General features: G+C 44.4%; 1 protein-coding gene and 1 long non-coding RNA gene across 2 annotated transcripts in view; both read right to left on the bottom strand.

The window, feature by feature from the left end:
* The window catches only part of LOC125756124 (uncharacterized), a 145,690-nt gene that overhangs the window by 56,895 nt on the left and 66,396 nt on the right, over window positions 1–22,399 (bottom strand). The window contains exons 31-34 of the mRNA XM_049414206.1: window positions 5,908–6,139; window positions 3,813–4,075; window positions 3,122–3,225; window positions 2,589–2,712 (exon numbers count right to left, since the gene is read on the bottom strand). Coding sequence (XP_049270163.1) covers window positions 2,589–2,712; window positions 3,122–3,225; window positions 3,813–4,075; window positions 5,908–6,139 — 723 coding nt within the window. The remainder of the gene's footprint in view (window positions 1–2,588; window positions 2,713–3,121; window positions 3,226–3,812; window positions 4,076–5,907; window positions 6,140–22,399) is intronic.
* LOC125757694 (uncharacterized) lies at window positions 8,977–11,157 on the bottom strand. The gene is made up of 3 exons (XR_007415442.1): window positions 11,060–11,157; window positions 10,838–10,979; window positions 8,977–10,466 (listed from the first exon to the last, which is right to left on the bottom strand). It is a non-coding gene; the product is annotated as an uncharacterized LOC125757694 (long non-coding RNA).

The raw sequence follows: 22,399 nt of genomic DNA, 5'->3' as shown, positions 1-22,399 counted from the left end.
TGTTTGGCTGACGGAGCCACACTCAGCATAATTTCACCACCTCCGGACGGACTGACTGCCTCACTGACTCGTCTGTGCACGCTTTTATCTCCTCTCCCCCGGGTTCCAGAAGCGTCGGGAGGGTTCTTCGGTGTGCAGTACAGCCAAGACGTATGGAACGTTCGAGATTTTGTTCGCCGGTTCTACTCGCAGCGGCGTCGCTCGGTGTTGCATCATGCTTTCCCTCTAGATCATTCCAGGCTTTACCGAGCGTTTGATCTGGTTGTCTGCGTCTGGCTCGAGTGGGTGAGGGGGAGCGCCGCGCCGGAGTCTTTTAATACTTGTTTTTTCGTTGTTCGCGCTTCATGGGCGAGCGGCCGGCGCCGTGCTATCTCGCTGTCGTTTGAGAGCGGCCGCGCGCGCGCTTTATTGACGCGCTCGTTTGTGACAAGCGAATAAAAATAAAAGCCATCTTTCGTTCATTGCATTGAGTTATGAAAGGAAAAAGAAAGAAGAAGAATTGAGAACAATCTTGGAAAGGTTAATAGATTTGGAGTGTCAAGAGCCGGGAGCGTTTGAATGTGACATACGCAATATTAAGCAGAAATTGAATTCCATGTCGAGGAACGCTATCGTGGTGCACTCGTTCGCACTAGGGCTGAGGCTTTAGCTGTTGAAGAGACGCCCACCAAAAGAGTGTTAGGATTGGAAAAAACGTATGCTCGAAGGAATCACACTGAAGAAATAGAGGTGGATGTCACCAAGCAATCGATAACAACTCCATTTTACATGTCTTTTCAAGGCACTTCGAAAACCATTTTGCATGTGGACATGTAGCGTTGGAAATATTTAAAGCAGGATATTTGGGACGCATGCCTTAACTGAGTGAACAAGAAAAATTGCGCTGGGAGTACCTATAGCCGTGTCTGAAGTTGAAAGGGCGATTGATAAGTTAAATCCCGGCAAGTGTCCTGGACAAGATGGCCTTTGTGCAGCGTGGTAGAAGCGTTATAAAAATGATTTGTACCGGACGGTTGCGTCACTGCTTGCGTTGCATCGCAGCCGTGATAGTAATACGCGTTTTGGGTGAGTGGCCGGGTGCATTGGGCTACGGTCGCACGGCAACGCTAGCGTAGCGTTCAACGCGGCTGTAAATGAGCATATCATCGCGCGGAATCCACATGGCTTCACCTGAAGAACAAAGAAATCCTTACTGTAAACTGCCGAAACTTAGGAGCCAAATGTAATGCCTGACGAAAGGGGCGACAGCAGACGCAATACTACAAGCAGTTGCAATAGTACGATAAAGCACTACTACCACCATATAGCTTAACATACAGTAACAAATAAAGAACAATGATACAACGCACAAATACTGAGAAAGTACTTGGAAAAAAAAAAACATGGTTGATCCCTCTGTCATAGTAATCGGCATAACACGAAAGTAAAACGTGTCTTCACAGACGTAGTTGAGCGTTTGTTGTGCATTGTTTCGCCTGAGGGCGAAGGAATGAATGCTATAGCAACAAGTTGTAATGTCACGCGAAGAACGGCAAGCAGCTCGAAACTTGCAACACGCTGCTCAAGCAGAAAGGACGCACGGAACGAAAATACACAGGATGAGCGCGAACTAACAACTGTCACAGCTCGACAGTTAAAGCGCGCTGGTCAAATACAAAGGAGGACGCACGAAACGAACGCACAAGTATACACAGGATGAGCGCGAACTGTCACAGTTGTAACTTATTTGTTTGTGAGCAGCGAGCTCCTTTCGCAAAACCAGCCGCTGCAGTGAGCGAAGTGACCTTCGTGCTCTCTGTAACTTGAACGCAAACTTGCGGTGAGAGCGCAAGACGTACAAGATAAGCGCGCGCGCGCAGGAACGACCACGCCCTGTAGAGGCATATGCTCATATCAACGCGTGAGGGCGACGACCTTTAAAGCGCGCTCTTCGAACCCTTCGCGCCATCTCGCTAGTGATAACAAAAACACGCTCATGTACCCCGATCTCTGAGTACCGCTACTGGCAAATGGTGTATATAAATAGCACGCCGTTAGTACCCAGAAGAACGGGCCGTCTGTGGCGGAGTCGTTTCGCGCTGCGCGCTGGGGTTCGAGGGGTCGTAAGTTCAATTCCCGGGGACGGAACATTTTTTCTAGTTTTTTCTTTGCCATACGTTAGTCTTTATATTTTACATCATATCCGTGACGGAAATGCGTCAGTGGAGCCGTGGTGGACCCCGGCATAAAACACTTTCGTGTTAAAAAAAAAAGCCCGATGAAAGCGGCATCAGCTGCGCTGTTTCGACGGCTTTCGCGAAATACAGCTGGCTCGATTTTTTTTTCTTATGACGCTGTTCTCTGAGAACGGGGCGCAAGTGTAAACCGCCTACAGATTCAGTGGGGGAAGTTAACTGCCTGAATTGAGTAAAGAAATCGGCCTTATCTGTCGCGGGAAACTTGGTGAACATTCTTCTATGTTTGCGCGCAGAGAAAGTGCAACACTGTAAGATGATAAATAGAGCATAGAAATTAAATCGAACTTCTTGCGACTTTATTATCCTAGGGGTATAGATTTGCGTTCGTGGAGGTCTGAGTTTCCCGCTTACCACATTAAGGTCCGCGGTATCGTTTCCGTCGATGCTTCTCCGGTGGAGAGGACCGTGAACGTCAGTTCTTCCATTCCAGTATCCTCTGAGGTCATAACCGATGACATTCATCCAGTCAAGACATCTGAAATGTTTTCGCGAATGAGAGAGCCAAACATTTCCCCTTGGCCTCGCGCTATAACGGCTAGTTCGCGTGAGTACCCAATGAGCCACTATTACGCCACAACTGCACACCACCCCAATAAGGGCACTGGAAATCCAGCTACTCTGTTGGAATCACCGCATGACTAGTTGCTTTGAAAGGTGCATGACAGCCTTCGCTTTCGTGAAACCTAAGTGCAACCTGACAATGTAACTAAGAGTGGAACAAGGAAAACGTCACTCCGAGCAAGAACGACTTCGATATTCTGTAAAACGAAGCTTCAATGCATGCAGGTTCCAGCAACGTACGTTAGATCTGCTGACATCTTTACGTATATACTCGGCCCTGTGCTAACCCGTCAGGAGAAAAAGGAAAGGTAGAATCAACGTACCTGTTAATCTCTGGTATGTCGTAACCGTTATCCAGTATTTGCTGGTTAATGGGAACGGCAGCCGTTAGCAGGAGCTTGTGCACTCTGAAGGCAGCGTACAATTCCTGCGGAGAATAAACTAGCCTTTACACGGCGAGAACCAGAGAAACAGTCTGAGATCGCCTATCTCTGGGCGAACTAGTGAGTCTAGTAATAACAGAGCTCATTTACACCGTTAGAGGCCTGGGATATCAAAGAACGGGCATTTATTTTTGTCACCGAAACTTGAATTTCAATGAGTAAAAAGTGTCGTTGTTTAGGAACAAGGTCGATCGGCAATGCGCTATGATGGAAGAAGGTGTGCGATGGAACGACACGAGCGTGAGCATAAACTGAGACAGGAGTTTTCTAATGTGTCTGGTTCTTTTCGTGGGCTAGTTATTATAATCCGCAAGAACACACACAAAGAGCAAAATAAATAGCGCTCATAATGCAGGATTCGACATGTGTTCTGTTGTCGATCCTTGTAGTCCTAAGCTCTGCCTCGGTATTAATTGGTCATTTCAACTTGGCTAGATACGTAAGGTACACAGTTAAACTGGGCACCGTTTGCTTGTCATAAACCACGATCGGCTGTTGCATCTCATCAAGGCCGACTTTAAGTTCCTGTGGCTACTTGTCTTGCTTTGCATTGGACGAAAGGTTTTCTGACCTCCAAAAGTCTGACGAAGTTGACCTTGTCCTCGATGCTTCCGCCTCGGTCAACGGATCCAGGGAAAAGCCAGAAAATGTCCAGACCGTCAAAGTTGTGGTCCACGAGCAGCCTCACGGTGTCGTTGATGAAAGCTTTCCGCCGGTCCGCCATGGAAGCCATGGCCGATATGACTTGCGTTTGGTTGTTCCACCCTCCGATCGAAATGAACGTCTTCAGCCTGGTGAAGTTCGTTTTCAACTTTGCAAAGTCTGCGAACTTGACTGGAAGAAAAGCAAGTTTTTACCTCAAATATTTTGTAAGGTGATTAACGGTGCGAAAGCCGATTTCGGAAATAAGACGAGAACAAAGCCTATGTTCGGCATTGTTATAGCAACCCTATCTTTACGGTTGTTATTGCACACTGAAGAAGATTGGCGTCTCAGCCATTATGCGAGGAAGGGTAGCGAACTTGATCAGTCAGAACACAGGCGAGGCGACATAGCGATTCTGATGCAATGCACCAGGTAGTTAATATAAATAGTAGGTACCTGCGAACATCGGCAATACGGTACTCGCTTTATGTATCTACCAGTGGGTGCGCAAATCACTGCGGACTGCGCAATGCAAACGTTTATGAAAAGCTTTTTTTTTTTCAGTAAAATGGGGATGCGCATGAAAAACTTTATTTGCCACTGCTGACCCGAAGGTCGCGGGGTCGAGTCACGGCCGCGGCGGTCGCATTTTCGATGGAGGCGAGAAATGCTCGATGCCTGCGTACTTAGATTTAGGTGCACGTTAAAGAACCCCAGGTGGTCGAAAATTTCCGGAGCGCTCCACTACGGCATCCCTGATCATCCCTAATCATATCGCGTATTTGGGACGTTAAATCCCAAGAATTATTATTATTTCTATTTTTGACTTTATTTGCCACTCAACATGTTTAAATGAAACGCTTTAATTCTTCGTTCATAACAATGGGCAAAGAAAATTCAGGTTTTGTAACTAGTGAACCAGTATTAAAGAGGAGGTGAAAATGTGGTTGGCCGCTTATAATAGTAAAAGTCAGTGCAGGATGCTACTTGATGTAGGTCCACAAATGGTCGGCGTATATTTTACATATGAAAGAAAATTACGAAAAAGCATTACTTCTGGTTAGCGTACTGTTCTTGCGTTCTTAATAATTCTTTATCTTCGTTGAAAATGACTGCTGACGATGCTGTATATGATATCCAAAAAATAAAAAAAGAAGTATTTATCTTACGCAACTCCACACGCATTCCACCGCAGGATGCGGAAAACTCGCAGGAGAATTATCGTGGCATACAAAATACTGTTAGTATCGCAAAGATATTAGTAATAACTTAGCGCTTGTCCTGTCGCCTTCTTTTCGCCAGTACCTGTAGTTAGCTGCTTTCTATTTGATAGTACGTGTCGTGTATGGAGACATCCTCAATTAAGAGTATGCGAGAATATCTCAAACGCCAGAGCATGACGCGCGTAATGTGGAATATGTGGATTTAGGTCCTGGTGGCGTTAACTTGTATATACGTCCACTTTCATCTGACATTTTCTGATTTTTTCTGTATTTTTCATACAAGCCCCAATTAAATTTATTATCTCAGCTTAACTGTTTACTGGCTTCTTTGCTCCTCATCTTCACAATTTGCTAGTCGTCTTTACCGTGTCATAAGATAACGGTTGATACTCTTGGGTTTTATACTGGTTCGCCTTGCGTATTCCTGTCATTCTCAGCCTATTCCATGTCCACTGCAAGACGAAACCCTGTGTCAGCTGTCTCCAATGCACCCTACCCTGCGCGAGCCGATTCCATTTAACTCCTGCTAAGTTCTTTATTTCGCCACCCCACCTAACTTTCTCCAGCCCTCGGCTGCGTTTAACATGCTTTGGTGGCCATTCTGTAGCTCTCACTGACGGCTACCAAATGGCTACTGTTGGCTACTAATGGCTACTGATGGCTATACTGAATGCCTACTGATGGCTATTCTAAAGCGCCTCTCAAGGGTTCCCTTTGTTCTTGTAGATGCGACAAACTTTATTAAAATCGAGCACAATGGAGATGCCGTTTTTCGCAGGGATATTCACGACAGCTTACTTGTGTTGTCCTCGTGGATAGTGTACGTGGTGTGATTGAGCGTGATGTAAGCCAGGTTCACATGGCTGCAAAGGTGCCCAGGCACGTCGTCGATGTCATAGTTCATGGGAAAAGGACGGAGAGCCTGTCCTTTCTCGTAGTAACACACCACGGGAAGCATTCGTCCGTGGCTGAAGTTTTCGATGAAGACGGCCGCTTGAAACATACGAAGAAGTACGCCCAATTGAAGCAGCTATTTACCACAGTAACGGCGTCTTCGTCAATTGAATTTACTTCGGCTCTTACCTGAAGGGCAAAACAACCCCAGTAGTATGAAGCATAAGGCCATAACCCAAGTCTTGAAACAGCCTGTATGAGAAGCACGAAATAAAGTTTAAATTTGCCAAATTGTGGCAAATATCTGGAGAGCAAAACATATTATATTCTAGTACGAAATATAGGTGGGTGGAGTAGCGGCCGTATAATGTACTTTTATTCCGTGTTCCGTATTCCGTTTTCCCTGTTACGTCACGCTTGAGGCGCCGCCCATGCCGGAAGCCGCGACGTTTTTCGAATTTGGCCAATAAAAAGCGCTCGTAGCCGCCCATAGCTTGTAGAGCAAGACAAGTGCGGCAGTTGGCGTTTTTTAGGTAGGAATTCTGGGGAAATCCCTAGTATTTTTTAGGTATTTTCGGGAGGAAATTTTAGGGGCTTTAGTGACTTTTTGGCTGAGGGCCGCAAAGGGGCCGTATAACTCTTTTATTTCGTCCGCGAGCGTGTGACAAAAGAACAATTGTGCGTAAATGAAAATAAATTTGTTTTATGAGCTTCTGGTGCTAAGGTCAATGAAGCGTATTACGAAGTAAACGCAAAACAAACATATTTTGAGAGCCGTAGCCACATGGGTGTCGCTTTTGCATCCAATCCAAGTCGCTTAAGGCGGCCGTTGTAGGGTGGCCGTTGCGAGAAAAACAGCTGATCGTCTCTGCGAGCCGTGTTTTCTGTTCTGTCACCTATAATGCTGCGAAAAGGATGTGATCGCGACTACCGGGGAGTATTTTCGTCGCAGAGGAATATCGGAAGCTGCGAAGAGGAAGGAAAACATGGAATTCTAGCCGCAAGGTGAGTAAACAATGCCGAGCATGCCGTTACCGCGTTATGTTTACTTTGGTTCTTACAGGTAGCGAGCGAAAAAAAAAATCGTTATGAACTGGGGAAGCCTGTACTTCTATTGTCTGATATCTAGTAAGCTTCACCTTTTGATTTCGTGAACGATAGTGCGTGAGCGAGCGTAGTTACAGCGTACATGGACGTGCACATTCAGTTATTTCCCCTGTGCATTTTACGTACATTTCTGATCAATCGAACTTGCAAGAAGAAACTTGTTGCGTAAAACATTTGTGTTAACATGCACACCACGGTGTTTCATTTGTGATGATATATCGAATATATGCAGCATTGGTTTACCGCGTTGCGGCGAGAACTCTCAAAAAAAAAGAAAAAAAAAAGAGGAGAAAATTTACGGAGCCACCTATGAGGCTGTTACAGCAGCGGCGGGCCTGTTTTTGGTGTGTGTGGCTAGAAGTGCTACGAGTTTTTCGCCAAGTTCCGAGTTTTTTTTTTGCCACGTAAAGGAGGCTCAAGTGTGAAGACTTAACGATGCTACTTTGAAGTGCTTGTACCGAGGTTAGGAAAAAGCGGAGTCAATTCAGGGTCACATTTTCATGGAACAAAAATAAGTGAAAGCAACACTTCAAATCTATTTGACTTCTTGTGGTTGGGCCCTGGTTTAAACGTATAAATAACAAAAAACGGTTGGATTTTTTCTCCAGCTCAATGACAAATTCCTTGTCATCGCTGCCTATCCGAATCAATCCGATGGAGCATTAGTTTGGTTTCCTGTGTGTTCTTGCATTAAGTGGCCTGTAATACATTGTGAATTTCCCTACCTGCAGCATCAAGAGCTTGTCGATGAAGTGAGGGGCATGCGTTCGGCTACCTAATCGCAGGCACCCTCTAACATCTCCTGGCTGCCAATGGGCCTGGAGTTCCCTAGTCTTCACTGCTGCTGTAGCCACCTCGTCGGCCATGAACATTAAGACTTTATTGCCTCTTTCTTGGGGTAGTGTGAGCACGTCTGCCCAAGTTGCTTTGACATGTGATTGTCAGCCTTCTGAAATGATGCCCACAACACATATCATGTGGCGTCATTTCGTGCGGCAAGCCTGTAAGCATAGCCTTTCTCTCCAGTAAAACGGACACTGCAAGATTTCGTGGCAGTGCTTGCTCTTCATAAGTTTTTTGGCATATGCTAGTCAGCTATCTGAAATGATATGAAGACCAGGCTTGACTGTACACCAAAAGACTGTAGTTTCATGATGTCACTTGAAGCAGGAATGTATATGACACAAGTGTGTTTACAAGTTGCACTAAAGGATGATGTGCCTGTTTGCCATTCACAGGAGGTGCTTTTACACTGAACAAAATAATCACACAGTCCTTTTTGAAACTGCAGTTGACTTCTGCGTGGGTCACAGCTATCAATTCTTTTGCAAAGTTATGTCCTCGAAAACCAAGCATATACTCTTCTTTGCAAATTAGGCCAGTTACATTGCAATATGCATTTTACATTTACGTAATGTTGGCGCTATATCTGTAAGAAAAAACTTTGCTATTGCTATTCAGGAAAGCATCCTGTCAGTTGCACAGGCGTGTTTTGAACACTGCATACATTGGTTTGTCTTGCTGCTTCATGTAATATCATTGTTATGCAACTGTCCTTTCTTATAAACATTGACAAACCGCCATCTTGTTAGGGGTACTATACTACTCTGTAATATATCTGAAATGCATAGCTGTGCACACAATTGCCCACGTACCTTGTGGTTCGTATACTGTGCACATTTCGTGTGTCCCTCTTTTTTTTTTTCATGCGGTAGGATGGGACGCAGCAATAAACAGAGACAACATGTGCCGAACTTCAACCAAAATTTGAGGTGCGCTGACATTGATTACAGTATTGGTCCCTGCCACACGCGACCACAAAGGTGCTCCTTGAAACGCATATAACGCTTTTAGCTACGTAATATGTCCATAGTACAAAGGCATGCTGATGTTATCTATATTTGCATTATAGTAGTCATTAATTACCCATGCAGTACGATGTCACACTGCGCTTCCTTCAGCATGATGTTTCTTGTAACTTGTGCATGTAAAGATGTCAGTAATGCTTTAGAAACATGACACTACAGTTTCCCAATGTACGTTTATTTACAGAAAGTATGTGCCGTCTTTGCATTGGTGTGAACACGAATAAATTCTTTTTTTTACAAGGTTCTGTCTTGAAGAGACTGCTTACATATTCTTTCACATTACTTCTTCATTCACAAATGAGCACACTTCTGAATGAGAAAAAGGTACTTGAAATGCCAGACGATCTGTTTCAGCATCAGTTGGCCCTTTCAAAAGGAACAGTGTGGTGGATGTGCAACAAAAGAGCACAGTGCCCACAAGTTGTGCGTGAAGCAAAAGGCAAGCCCTGTGTTGTTATACAGGAAGTGAGGAGACAAAGACTTGGTGTGCACTCCCAGTCATAGAACAGATAACGGTCACAGTGTTCGTGATTAGAGGACGGTCAGCAGTAACAAAAACAATAACAAACCCTTGCTTTCCAGAGAATTGGCTATAGCACTCAGCTGCCGAGTACAGTGCGTTATATTGACAGTTGCTAAAAGTTCCTATCTACCGCCATATAAAAATGACCCAGTCACGTGTAGTCAAGTTCTGCGAAAGACCTGGTCATTCAGCATATGATGAAACCCAGTAGCGATTTATTATTACCAAGAAATTTAACTTCGAAACGTTTTCTTTTACTTGTTAGGTAACATCTTAGCAGGTAGGAAGTTGCGCTGCTAAGCTTCATTCAGCGCATGGGTCGGTTCCTGCTGACAGCGAACACATCTCCATGAGGGTAACGTGCAGGATCACTGCTGTACTTACATTGAGATTCACGTTAAAGAGCCACAGGTGGTCAAGATAAATTCAGTCCTCCACTGCAGTGTGGCTCAGAATTGTATCATGGTTTTGGCACGGAAAACCCGATATATTATTGTTACTTCTTAGGCACATGTTTCTCACTGAAATGACACTTGCCTAGTGCTGTTGTCAGTGGTGCAGTTAGCCAAATAGCGGATTACCACTGCGGACAGCTTGTCCAGGAATACATGAGGAGCGTGATGACCTTCCTTGTCTAAGCAGTGGTTGGGGGTCATCTCTGACAACACTGCCATGCTCACTATTGTAATCATCGCTGAAATCATGAACATTTCTGTCACCTTCTGCAATGCAAAGGCAAGTGCAACACTGCACATGCTGCAGCAATGTGAGATGCACATTCTGATTCTTAATGGAGGGTACAACTGCACTGCTGAACGCAGCTTTTCAATAGCCCAGCACAACGCTTCATTACAGACTGCATTGCAGCATGTGCAGTGTAGCACTTGCCTTTTTAACACCGTTTCTGAGAGGACAGCCTCGGAGAGGTGTCAGGAGCCATGGTCCTGGTTTGTAGCCTCTGTCACCTGCACAAATAGAAGTGGTGTGTTATAAATACTACTTCAATGTAAGAGATCCACAAGGCTGAGCCACACAAAAAGAGCAATGATAGAATCATCTACATGATCTAATGCTACACTTCACCAGTCTGACTTACCCGTACTACGCGAAGCATGACTACTACAAATGGGCTGTCATGACAATGTGAGTCATTTGTCGATATTTTGGAGCGGATAACCGATAGCTGCAAGATGACACACATGCAGCGAGCGACATCCTGTCAGTTGTCACAGTTACCAACAGTACCTGTAGCTAATCAAACAGGGCATTAACCATAGCGCGAGCAAATATTCCGCTAACTCAAACTGTGAATATCCCAACTTTTTGTTCTGCTCACCTAGAGGCCAGAAGGTACGGCCGCGGCAATCCGGGCCCCTTCGATGCGCTCACGCAGCCGCGTTGTCCACCAGACGTGGGCGTCGTAGTCTGACCCCAGACGCAGTGGTTCACGGCAGGATTCCGATGTCTTCGTCGCAGATCTGACGAAAGCGTGAACCACTGTGAGCCACATTTCGCTACGCGGACATGCGCTCGAAAGGATGGGAAGACCGATACTTACTAGCATGACGATGTGGGCATAATGTCCCTTGCGGGGATAAAATGCCGCCTTGTGATGGTCGCCCTTCGGTGCAATGATGACGGCAACGCTGCCGTCCATGCATCCGATGACGCCGGCAGCCGTAGGAAACATTCAAGGCCCCCGTTTCATCTGGCGTCCACGGCAAGTGAACCCACTTGTTACGGATCCCGGCGTGCACGATTACCTCCGCCACAACATCGCACACAGTCTGCTCACCGCAGCTTGCATGATGACAATAGTATCATCGCTTCCAAACGAGGCTTGAAGGCTCAGGCTGCCACTCGCGAAAAACCGAAGGCCGCACAACACCCACAGGCTGCACCGACAGCGCAGTCGGTCGCCTTCCTCGGCCACTTCGTCGCACGGGTGAAGGTGACGGCGAACTCTTTCATCGACTGGCATGTCGAGCGCGTCGTCGGGCGCACACGGCGCTGCCGAGCCGGCGAGCGACCGCCGCCAACAACACGAAAAAGCCGCCATGTTTGCTATTCCGTCGAAACGGGGCCACTCGCTGGCTGTTCCGCGCTTCGACGGAACCGATTCCGTATATTTTAGCATAATGAGCGCGTACTCGTCATTTTGACGTCACCAAAATTTGGGCTTCCGACACGTCACTTGAGTGACAGGTGAAACGACCAATCACGGGGCGCTAATGGCGGCTAAAACGGAATACGGAACACGGAACAGCGGTTCGTTATACGGCCGTAGGTGTACTGTCACGTGCACTCATACGCCAATATATAGTTCAATATATATTTTTTTCAGGATATACATTCACTCATCGGCTTTCACTCATGTTTTTACTCGAAGTAGCTAAGTATGACAGGCATTAACTTATTTTCATTCTCTCTCGTGTAACGCTTGACGGCATGAATTTCCCGGCCTTCATTCAAATTGCCGCAAACCCGAAAAAGTTCTTAGGTCCCCGTTCGCATCGCCTTCTCAATCGTTAGCCTGGCTTCTCTCCTCTACGGACCTCAATCATGCTACAAGGAAAGGAACGTTTGTGCACGTAACATTGGCCATTTTAAACTGTCCTATAAAGGCCACTGAAAGTACAGTTGCCAAGTGCCCACTACGCCATCATTCTTACTTTTATGAAGCAGCGACTAAGCGTCCTTAAGACAACAGGCGAACATACGCAGCCGATCACTTTGCTGACACTTTTGCTGATGATGGTGATTACATGTCGGAGCGGTTTGCAATGGGTCGGCCTTTAAACCCCTCTTTCGTTGTGCAATTGAGATATCTCGTGAAGCAGTTCAAAGCAGCGGTGTGGCTCTGTGGTAGAACTTCTGCTTGCCACGCAGGAGGCATGGAATCAATGTCCACTAGAACCGAAGTTTTTTTTATGATTTATTTATTTGCATCTATCTCAAATTTTCGCTCACGGGCAACGCTGATTTTTCGCTCACTACCAATGACGCCGGGACCGTAATTTCTGCGAAACGAGCTATTTAACGCCATCGCGTTAATATTTGTAAACGCGAATTAAACACTAGATAAGTTTTCATATAGATTTCATGGCTGTACGGTTTGTCTGGTCCATTTGGTTGTAGGTACTCAAAAGAGTATATTTCGGGACAATGTGTATGTTGGCTAGCTACTGAAGGCCTTGCTTTATTAGAGTGACCACTGCAGATGTAGTGTTTATTTTTCTAAATGTGAACTATTCGTTGCAGGTCATAATCGAAACCGAAAATGAAACGAAGAGAACAGCTGTATTCGAAGTCCATGGTTTGAACACGTCATATTAAGTGAATGAGGTATCGCGCTTGTGCATGCTATGATAAATCGTAGAGCCTTTCAATACGTTACGCTAGATGGTTTGCAGAGTCATTACCATGCTTTCGCAAATGTGAACTGTGGCATACATTTTCTATTTTGAAATAGCATATGCAATGGTGTGTAACACACACGAAATGCCAATCTGAAGGTTTGCTCATGACGTTGTAAACTATCTTTTACAGCGAAAGCTGTTATGAGGATGGAACGAGGTTCGAACCTGGGCCCTCTGCGTGGGAGCCCAGTATTCAACCTCTGAGCCATACCGGTGCTTGAAACTGCTTTGCAAAAAGGTCCTATACAGACTTCATGTCGGGAAGGAACCACATTAGCATATGCAATATAACGTGGTAGAAGAGTAAAATAAGCACCAAGCGTCGCACAACGCGAATTCTGTAACCAGGCGTCACACAATGCGAATTGCGCAACGAGTAGGTTGTTGAATGCTTCCAACCCACTGCAAAGGGCTCTGCCGTAATTCTTCATCGTCATCAGGCACAGCATCAACAAAGTGCGCATAATGCCTTATATGCGTTGAGCAGGTACCACGGCTCTCCGCAGAATGACGAAAAATGGCACAGTGCCTGCTGCCCTACTTCTCAAAAATTACAATGATTTATAGCGTAGTGGGTTCCTCGCAAGTGCACTTGTATTGGTTGCCAAGGAAGCCCATAAGCGCATGATCCATTTCCTCGGGGTCTCAGTAAAATTACAATGATTTAGAGCGTAGTGGGTTCCTCGCAAGTGCACTTGTATTGGTTGCCAAGGAAGCCCATAAGCGCATGATCTATTTCCTTGGGGTCTCAGTAAAGTTCTTCGCCCCCCTCCCCTTCGTCTCTCTCCCACGTCAACGTATGCTATACAGAATGGCGGGAGAGGGAAATAGCGACCGGGCGTCACCCAATGCAAATTACATAACTGGTGGGCCGTTTAAAGCTTCCAACCCATTACAAAGGGATGAGCCATAATTCTTCATCGTCATCAGTCGTCGCGTCAACAAAGTGCACTTAATGCCTTACAGACGTGTAGCGGGTGCCTCGCTTCTCCGCAGAATGACGAATAATGGCTTAATAGGTGCTTCCCAACTTCACAAAAATTGTGATTTATGGCGTAGTAGGTACCTTTCTAATGTACTTGTATTGTAGCCCCAAGAGAGCTAGCTTACAACGGACTCTAGAAACGCCGCTCTTCCAGCTTTCGCTGTGGCTGTGCTGCGGTTTCAGCGCAGGCCTGGCGTTTTTTGCAAACAGTACTTGTTATTCGTTTTTAAAATGCTGCTTTGACGTATTTTTGTTTCAAAATTCATGAAAGCGTTGAACTCATTGTTTTTGCTTGTCTGTTTCACATCTGTTTACTTCCATTAAATTTTTGTTTGTACTTGCTTCCTTGTTAACAGCGAATTACTTACGTTGACGATCAGACCTTCTGACGGCTACTTGCAGAAGTTGACTGGAATTTGAGATAGTTTAACAATAGGTTCGTAGCATGATGGAATCAATGTCCGTGTAATTTTACAGCTCGTGGAAAGCTTGAACAATGATCACGTTGCTGCTATCAAATTTATTCGTCAAGTCAAGTCAACTCAAGTTTTTTTTTTTAAATATTTTATTGGAGTTATATGGTCGGCATATTACAGCAAGAGATCCCAAAGTTTCGGAGAAACCGACATGGGGGCCAACTATGATTGCGTGATTGGGGTAATTACAAAAATGCAGCAAAAGTATAAGGACGTGTGAACAATAATGAGTAACGTTCAAAACAATATCAATACAATCAATACGTAACTTGATACATAATAAAATAAAATCAATACATAACTTAATTGCAGTATCCACTATTAAAAACGCTATGAAAATAATCAAAACCAAGTGATAAGACAGGAATAAGAAATAGCAAGATTAATGAACAACACAACGTGACAAATGCAGCTCGTTCGATTACCAGTTATATCAGTGGGTCATTCCATGCCAACTGTCCCAGTCGGGGCGCTCGACAAAAATCAATTCTTGTGAAAACATCTGAGAAAATTACACACATATAGGCATTACTTCTACAGTATTTTCAAAAAATATTTTGAGCGGCAAAAATTTTTCGGGCACGTGAGCGCCATCTCGATATGGTCGAAAACCGGGTACGAAAGAAAAATTCGCTATAAATTGACCGTTTCACGCATTCATTCGAAACTTGCTTTTTTATGTTTTTAGAGCATCGCGCTTTCATTATAGGACAGTTGCTTAGAGTAGCTTTATATTTTTCACTCCTTGGCGCGTAGGTAAAATTGAGTAAATTGCAACGTTTTCGGGAATTTTTTTACAAAAGGCAATTGTAGACCAAATACATCAATTATTTTTATTGAACTTTCCATAAAACGTACTATCTCCTAAAGTTTTTATTTTGCCTGTGTGCGGCGCAGAGGCTCTAAAATAAAACCCTAAACTTGGAAAAAACGCTACATTGGCCTATGTTCAGACGTCTGTAGTACCCTAAGGTGGTCCAAGAAAAAATAAGCAGAAAAGCGCATACGATTGAGAATCATAACACCTTTGTGCACAGAAAGTTTAATCGAAGTAGTTTTCGTTTTAGTCAAGAAAAATGTTTTTGAAATTTAGTCCCACCATTGCATTATTTTGCTATGGGGGCAGTACAAAAAGACTGAATTTACGGCATAAAAAAAGAGGTAGTGTATTCGTAGCACATGGTTTTCAGCTCCTTTTGTTAGTACTTTATAATGTATATTACATATCAAGGAGATGATAAACAGAGGTAAAAATGTAACAGTACCATTGGCCTAGATGCCAAAATTCCCCAATAATGAATGGCGTTACTTATTGCATTGTTTACGCGCACCGGATACCGTGGCGGTGGCGCCGGACAACTACGCGGCAAAAATAGGCTGTTGTGATCTCATAACAGCTGTAAAACAATGCATGTTACCAGACAGACAAATTCTACTTTATCCAATATCTCCTGCCTGCAACCATCCGAATAAGGATGTAAAAATAGCTTGGTATATTCCGTCCATAATGTCGAGGTCGACGGACGGAATGCGTGAATACGCGGCGCGTTGTCACATCATGTGCCGTTCGTTGCGGAATACTTGGATGGACTCCGTTTGGATCCGCTATAAATGATCACGCTCACGCCTCCTTTCTCCGGTTTACATGAACTTTCAGACAACTTATTTTGACGCTAATTTATTCTCAGAGCCGCATGTAATGAGTAACGCGATTCATTATTGGGGAATTTCGGCATCTAAGGCAATGGTATTGTTATATTTTACCTCTATTTATCGTGTCACTGATATGTAATATACATTATAAAGCACTAACAAAAAGGAGCTGAAAACCATGTGCTACGAATACACTACCTCTTTTTTTATGCAGTAAATTCAGTCGGTTTGTACTGCCCCCATAGCAAAATAATGCAATGGTGGGACTAAACTTCAAAAAATTTTTCTTGACTAAATCAAAAACTACTTCGATTAAACTTTCTGTGCACAAAGGTGTTATGATTCTCAATCGTATGCGCTTTTCTGCTTATTTTTTCTTGGACCACCTTAGGGTGCTACAGACGTCTGAACATAGGCCAATGTAGCGTTTTTTCCAAGTTCAGGGTTTTATTTTAGAGCATGTGCGCCGCACACGGGCAAAAGAAAAACTTTAGGAGATAGTACGTATTATGGAGAATTTTATAAAAATAATTGATGTATTTGGTCTACAACCGCCTTTTGTAAAAAAATTCCCGAAAACGCTGCAATTTACTCAATTTTACCTACGCGCCAAGGAGTGAAAAATATAAAGATACTCTAAGCAAATGTCCTATAATTAAAGCGTGATGCTCTAAAAACCCAAAAAAAAGCAAGTTTAGAATGAATGCGTGAAAGGGTCAATTTATAGTGAATTTTTCTTTCGTACATGTTTTTCCACCATATCGAGAATTTCAAATGGCGCTCACGTGCCCGAAAAATTTTTGCCGCTCAGAATATTTTGGGAAAATACTGTAGAACTAATGTCTATCTGTGTGTAATTTTTTCAGATATTTTCAGAGAAATTGATTTTTGTCGAGCGCCCCGACTGGGACAGTTGGCATAGAATGACCCCAGTACAATAAATGACCGTGGATCTGGCATATGAATAAAGAAGTGACTTCAATAGACAGGCACTTAAAAACACTCAACGCTCACCATTGACTGCAGTTCTTTTGGTTTAAGCTTGCTCATTAGTAATTTATTCACCTAACTACACTCCCTCTCAGAAGTTCCCTTTAGCATTGTGAAGCCTACAGGGCTCCTTAGCCAAAAGGAAGGGTGATTAGCCCCTCCGCATGTATTCATCCGCGTCGCGTCGTCTACTCATCGTCTCCCTGGTGTCTGCTCGCATGCGTAGGGTGAAAAAGCGAATAGACGGCATTGCTGCGAAAAAAAAAAAAAAAAGATGGCTGCCCCCACCGCTGCTGGTACCCTCGGCTTCGAATTTATCGAGTCGTCATCGTGCGCTGTGTGACCCGTGAGTTACGAACTGACGCTCGTATTTGCTTCAGATGAATGTGCTGACGCTTCGACAGCAATGTATTCGCGACTATATTGCTCTAATTTCATGGACCGTTATCACATTCTCGGCAAGTTAGGCGCATTAGGCGTGGCTAAACAAAGGGCAAAATGTGCGTCATGCTTTGTCCTATGCGTGAGATGGCACAAAGCGATGGCTCATTTCACCATTTATTTGCTGCTTTCAGCGCAGTGAGCGTACAGCAAGCGCAAGTTCGGGTCGAAGTGGGCGGCCGCGTCTGCATGGGTACTGCCATGTTCATTTGTAACCACAGTGACCGGCGGTTATTCATACAGCAATTAAAGGCCCACGACATCAATGTGAAGAAGAATAAACGTATCACGCATCGATGTGCCGTAACACGTGCCAAACAAGTGCATGCGTCGCAACCCTGCCAGTTGTAAAGCAATTATGTCTGGAGCTATGTTTTGCGGCGCAAGTTGGTATCCTGCTTACACCCCGCAGCCTTGGTATGCTGGACGGTAGTGGTGAGATGGAGTATAGCAATCGTCAGGGTTCAAATATGCTATGTTTCTAAGTGTAAAGCAGCCGATTTATATTCCTATTTCCTCTAGTTTTCCATGACATCTGTAGAGTGACACGGCACGTAGCATACAAAGTTTAGCGACAAAAATGTTAAGAAACTCACATTTAGCGTTTCGCGGCTCCATCGCCATGGACGGCTAAATTTGTCCGGAGGGCGTCTCGGTTCCTGTGGGGTGTTTCCGTTGCTGACACCCGTGACTACAGCTCACATCCTATCTGGAGATGCTCGCGTTTCAGCGTGTTCCTCCTTTCGGCGGAAAGCCTGATATACGTACGGGTTGCAAGCGTCATACTGATTGTGAAGGATGTATACATTACAGCGCTACAGAGGCGCGCTATATTCTGCCGCTCACGAGTTTCTTGTAAGTAGTGGGAGAAAGCAATGCAGCTTGTGGTTCAACTCACACATTGATAAGCGGTAAAGCCTTCTTGCGGACTAGTTGACTCGTGTTGAACTAGCGACATGCTGGGCGATACCACAAAAGGAAGAAGGTATTTCCGTTTCTTTTGCGATTGCTCTGCGCTTTACTTAGTACTTCAATGGATAAACAGTTTTCTTTGAAGCCTTCTTAACAAGTGTCACATATCTTTGCCTTGAACGTTCCGCATGACCGTAACATAGCACTAACCTCCCTGCTGACGTTATCGACATGGGATCTAAGCGGCAAGGCGTGTAGTTAAAATTGAACAGCCTTTATTACTTTAGGCCTTAGCAGAAACGCGTACGAAGGCCACAATTGACACGGAAGGTAAACGTAAGGCTCCGTAATTAAAAAGCTGAAACATCTGCTCATGAACAATAAAGCGAGAGTATGCCAGAACTTCGGAAACGTATTCAGTTGAGTTATTAGAGCGCATACATAGTGTTCCGTAACACATTTCGTTTTTTTTTTTTGGCGTAAAATTTAGATATAGCAATTAACATCTGTGACAGCTGAAAGGGTCGCCACCGCTGAACGCTGCAGTTCGTGGCTGCCTGATTAACTTGAGAAAAATAAAAATAACTCCATACTTCTAGGGAAATCAGATATAATTACTTTTTCTTGCGCATAAGTCCTTATCGAACCTGTGTTATCAACATGACAATCACGCTTACGGGATTCTCATGAAATTACCGGATGGTCGTTCAAAAAATCAACGTCCTTTATATTTTATGCTTAGTGAATAAAGAACAGACAATGCTCTGTTTCGCCTAATTGTACTTGTCTGTATTAGAAACGTGATTTCGTAAAAGCAACGTAAACGGAATTAAGTTCTGAGCCCTTTGAGCCAAGTGCTGCCGGGCGAGCCGTGGTGGGTGTTTTGCCTACGCCAACACGCTGTTCACACGTAACTAAGCTATGTTGTTGATGTAATAAAAACCCGTATGTTTGGTAACTGCTACCGACATATAGTTATGTTTATCCATCAGAGAGCATGTCACAGATATCGGTTGCTGCTATTTCAGCTGACATTGATGATGACAGAGAACACTCACGTTTGTCTTTTTTTTATTGAAATGATAAAATAGGAGAGTTGGTGCCATTATGGTGGCACCGGCTACTCGTTCTCGCTTAGCAGATAAAATATGTAGTAAGGAAAATAATAAGGGCGCAAAATGCAATACAGTAGAACACACGATGGGAAAATTCCGCACAGCCGAACATCAGATGAGAGTTGACACGTCTAATAGGTTATACATAGACAAGTGTTGTATCACAAGTTCAAATAGGAAAAGTCAGTTCACATGTAGAAGTTGAAACTCAAATATTCTGTATTGCTTGACATACACAGGAGAACATACTGACACAAGTGATTACACACAAACGTAAACGCACTATCACAACATTACACATTTCCTTTAGTATGAAGGAGAAGTCGACATCGTGTACAGTAGGTCAATATTTCCATATAATATTATATTCTTCAAGAAACTTCTTGAAGGCGACAAGCGCTCTTTTCTGAAGACTCGCCGTTGGCCATGGACCTAGTATTTTATTCATTGTGAAAGGTCTTCTATCTTAAAGTATAGGACTTGCTCGTAATATTTTTCGTTGTGATTCATATTTTTTGCACTCGATAAGTAGACAATGTACACAGGGGTCCACTGTTAAAGGGAACATCGGAGCGTGGGGCGGCAGCTCGGCGCCGCCGCAGGCCAGCGGCTGCAACGAGTTTCGCGCAGGCGCAGTGCGCGCTGTAAGTCATGCTGTTTCGTTGTCTGTAGCCGTCTGCTTCCGCGGTGGGAATCGTCGCGAAGCGAACCGTTGACGCGACGAAAGAGCACCGGGCATGGTGCTCACTGCGTCTGCGCCAATCTCGTTGCAGCCGACGGACGGCGGTGGTGCCGAGCTGCCGCCACACGCTCCGATGTTCCCTTTAACAGTGGACCCCTGTGTACATCTTCGTCAGGGTGGCCGCAGGTACATTCTGTACTAGACGCACGTTTTATCCTGTGTAGGAGGTGTCGCGTAAATGCTGTGCGAAGCCGTAGGCAGTGGACTAATGTTTCAAATCTCCTATTTTCTCTCAAGTATGATGGAACGCATACTTTTATGCAAAGTCTAAAAGTCCAAACTTTTAGACTTTTCATCGAACGATTTGTCTTTGGTGAGGCTACAGATTATCTGTCTCAGGAGTAGACGGATTTCATTGCGTGAAATTGGATGACTCATTGTCTCTTGGTTATTGTGGGCCCGATTTGCCGCGACGTCCGCTGCAGTGTTTCCTGGAATATTGCAGTGACCTGGTATTCAATGGAATGCGATCACGTGATTCATTGCTTTTGCGTGTTCTTTTAGGGTCTCATATAATAGGGACGAGTTCAGAGCAGCTTTTCTATTACTTTGCAGCGACGCTAGAGCGGCCTGAGAATCGCTAAAAATGACCCATTTTTGCTTCTTTTTTTACTGATGTTATAAAGCGCAACGCGGATAGAATTGCAAAGAATTCCGGAAAAGTAGAAGACGTCACTCTACATAATTTAAATGTCTGCTCCGCTGCCAAATGTGGAATGACAAAAGCTGAAGAGGAGGGTTTTGCATGGCAAGAACCGTCTATATACGCGTGACTATACCGCGGATATACGGTATAAATCTCGAATAGTGCCCGCTGCTGCGCGAATATCGGTTCATTGATCCGTCGGTGCACGTCTTCATCTCTGGCTTCATTGCAGTCTATTTCAATGACGCCTATGTCAAGCAGAAGAGCGCCATTTCATTTTGCGAGTTTCTATCCAATTCCCCATGATTAACTTTCACTTTTTTTTCAGATATACTAACCCGAAATTTTTATGAATTTATAAACCCACTGGCATTGTCGTGCTGTTTGGGTACAGCGCGAGGCTCTGTGTCTTGCTGTTCTGTAGTTTCTGAAGAACGGTCGCAGTGAGAACTAATGTAACGCTTGTGTTAATTTAACGATTTAAACAATGGCGTTTGTGCAGTACGCACTTGAAAGTAGCCATTGTGCACAATTTTCGATGCAATAAATTAAGGCGGCTCTGCACTAGTGGAGCCAAGCCTGAAGGAAGTGCGGAGCTGGGCAGCCGTGTTTGTTTCTCTTCGATTTTCTCTTTCTTTCCTCCTCTCTTTCTTTCTCTTTTCCGTTTTTTTCTGTCTTATTTTTTTCTCTTTATTTCTATTTCTCTTTTTATTTTCCCTTTCTTTCTCTCTCCTTCTATTACTCGCGTGCTTCATCTTTTTTTTTATATTTTTGTACGTGGTTTTGCCTGCGTTACGTCAAGCGATGACAGCATACGACAGCAAACGACAGCCGGGCCCCCAAATTCCTCCGCACATAAGAACGTACAAGTTGACACAGGGGGTAACACTCGCTTTCAAAATAAGCTCGCTCCTTTATTGTGACTTGCAGGCTAAAAATGGCTCGTGGTTTGCAACAAGAGTTTCTTTCCAAACTGAAATCGGTGCTTCTTGGTCTCAGCAAATCAGCTGCGGTTTGGCATGCGCTTGGTTGGGCGTACGTTGAGACGAAGCCTTCAAAGTTCGTTATCCGGAAATGCGTAGGGCAGTTCAGCAACTGTACTCTGTACCAATGAGAACCTCGAGAAATACAAGTAAAATGATTCTGTTGTTTGTTCAAAAATCACACTTGGGTCAAAGCAAGCCAGAATCTCCCCCACTCCCTCCCCCAGTTTCCCTCTCTGTCCCGTGTACTGTAAAAAAAAAGACTAAGCCATACACCTTATAACTGTCTATCTACGTGTGTGATCTTCCGCTATACGAGATAAACTGACGTTATAAGTGATATTCCTTCTGATAGCAGCGTGACATTTTTATACGTCACTTATTTTTATTCTAAAGGTTGACTTATGAATCTGAGTTCACAGTCCGGTTTTCACAGGATGATCAGTCGCGAAATCAGTTGTACCTGTGGCCCACAAAAAGTCATAATACATTAACCAACTCTATAGACCCCCAGGCTGCAGATTTGGCGGAGGATT

This window comes from Rhipicephalus sanguineus, chromosome 3, assembly GCF_013339695.2.
Source record: "Rhipicephalus sanguineus isolate Rsan-2018 chromosome 3, BIME_Rsan_1.4, whole genome shotgun sequence".
In the NCBI taxonomy this organism is placed as follows: domain Eukaryota; kingdom Metazoa; phylum Arthropoda; class Arachnida; order Ixodida; family Ixodidae; genus Rhipicephalus; species Rhipicephalus sanguineus.
This window is presented reverse-complemented; position numbering and strand designations above follow the sequence as displayed.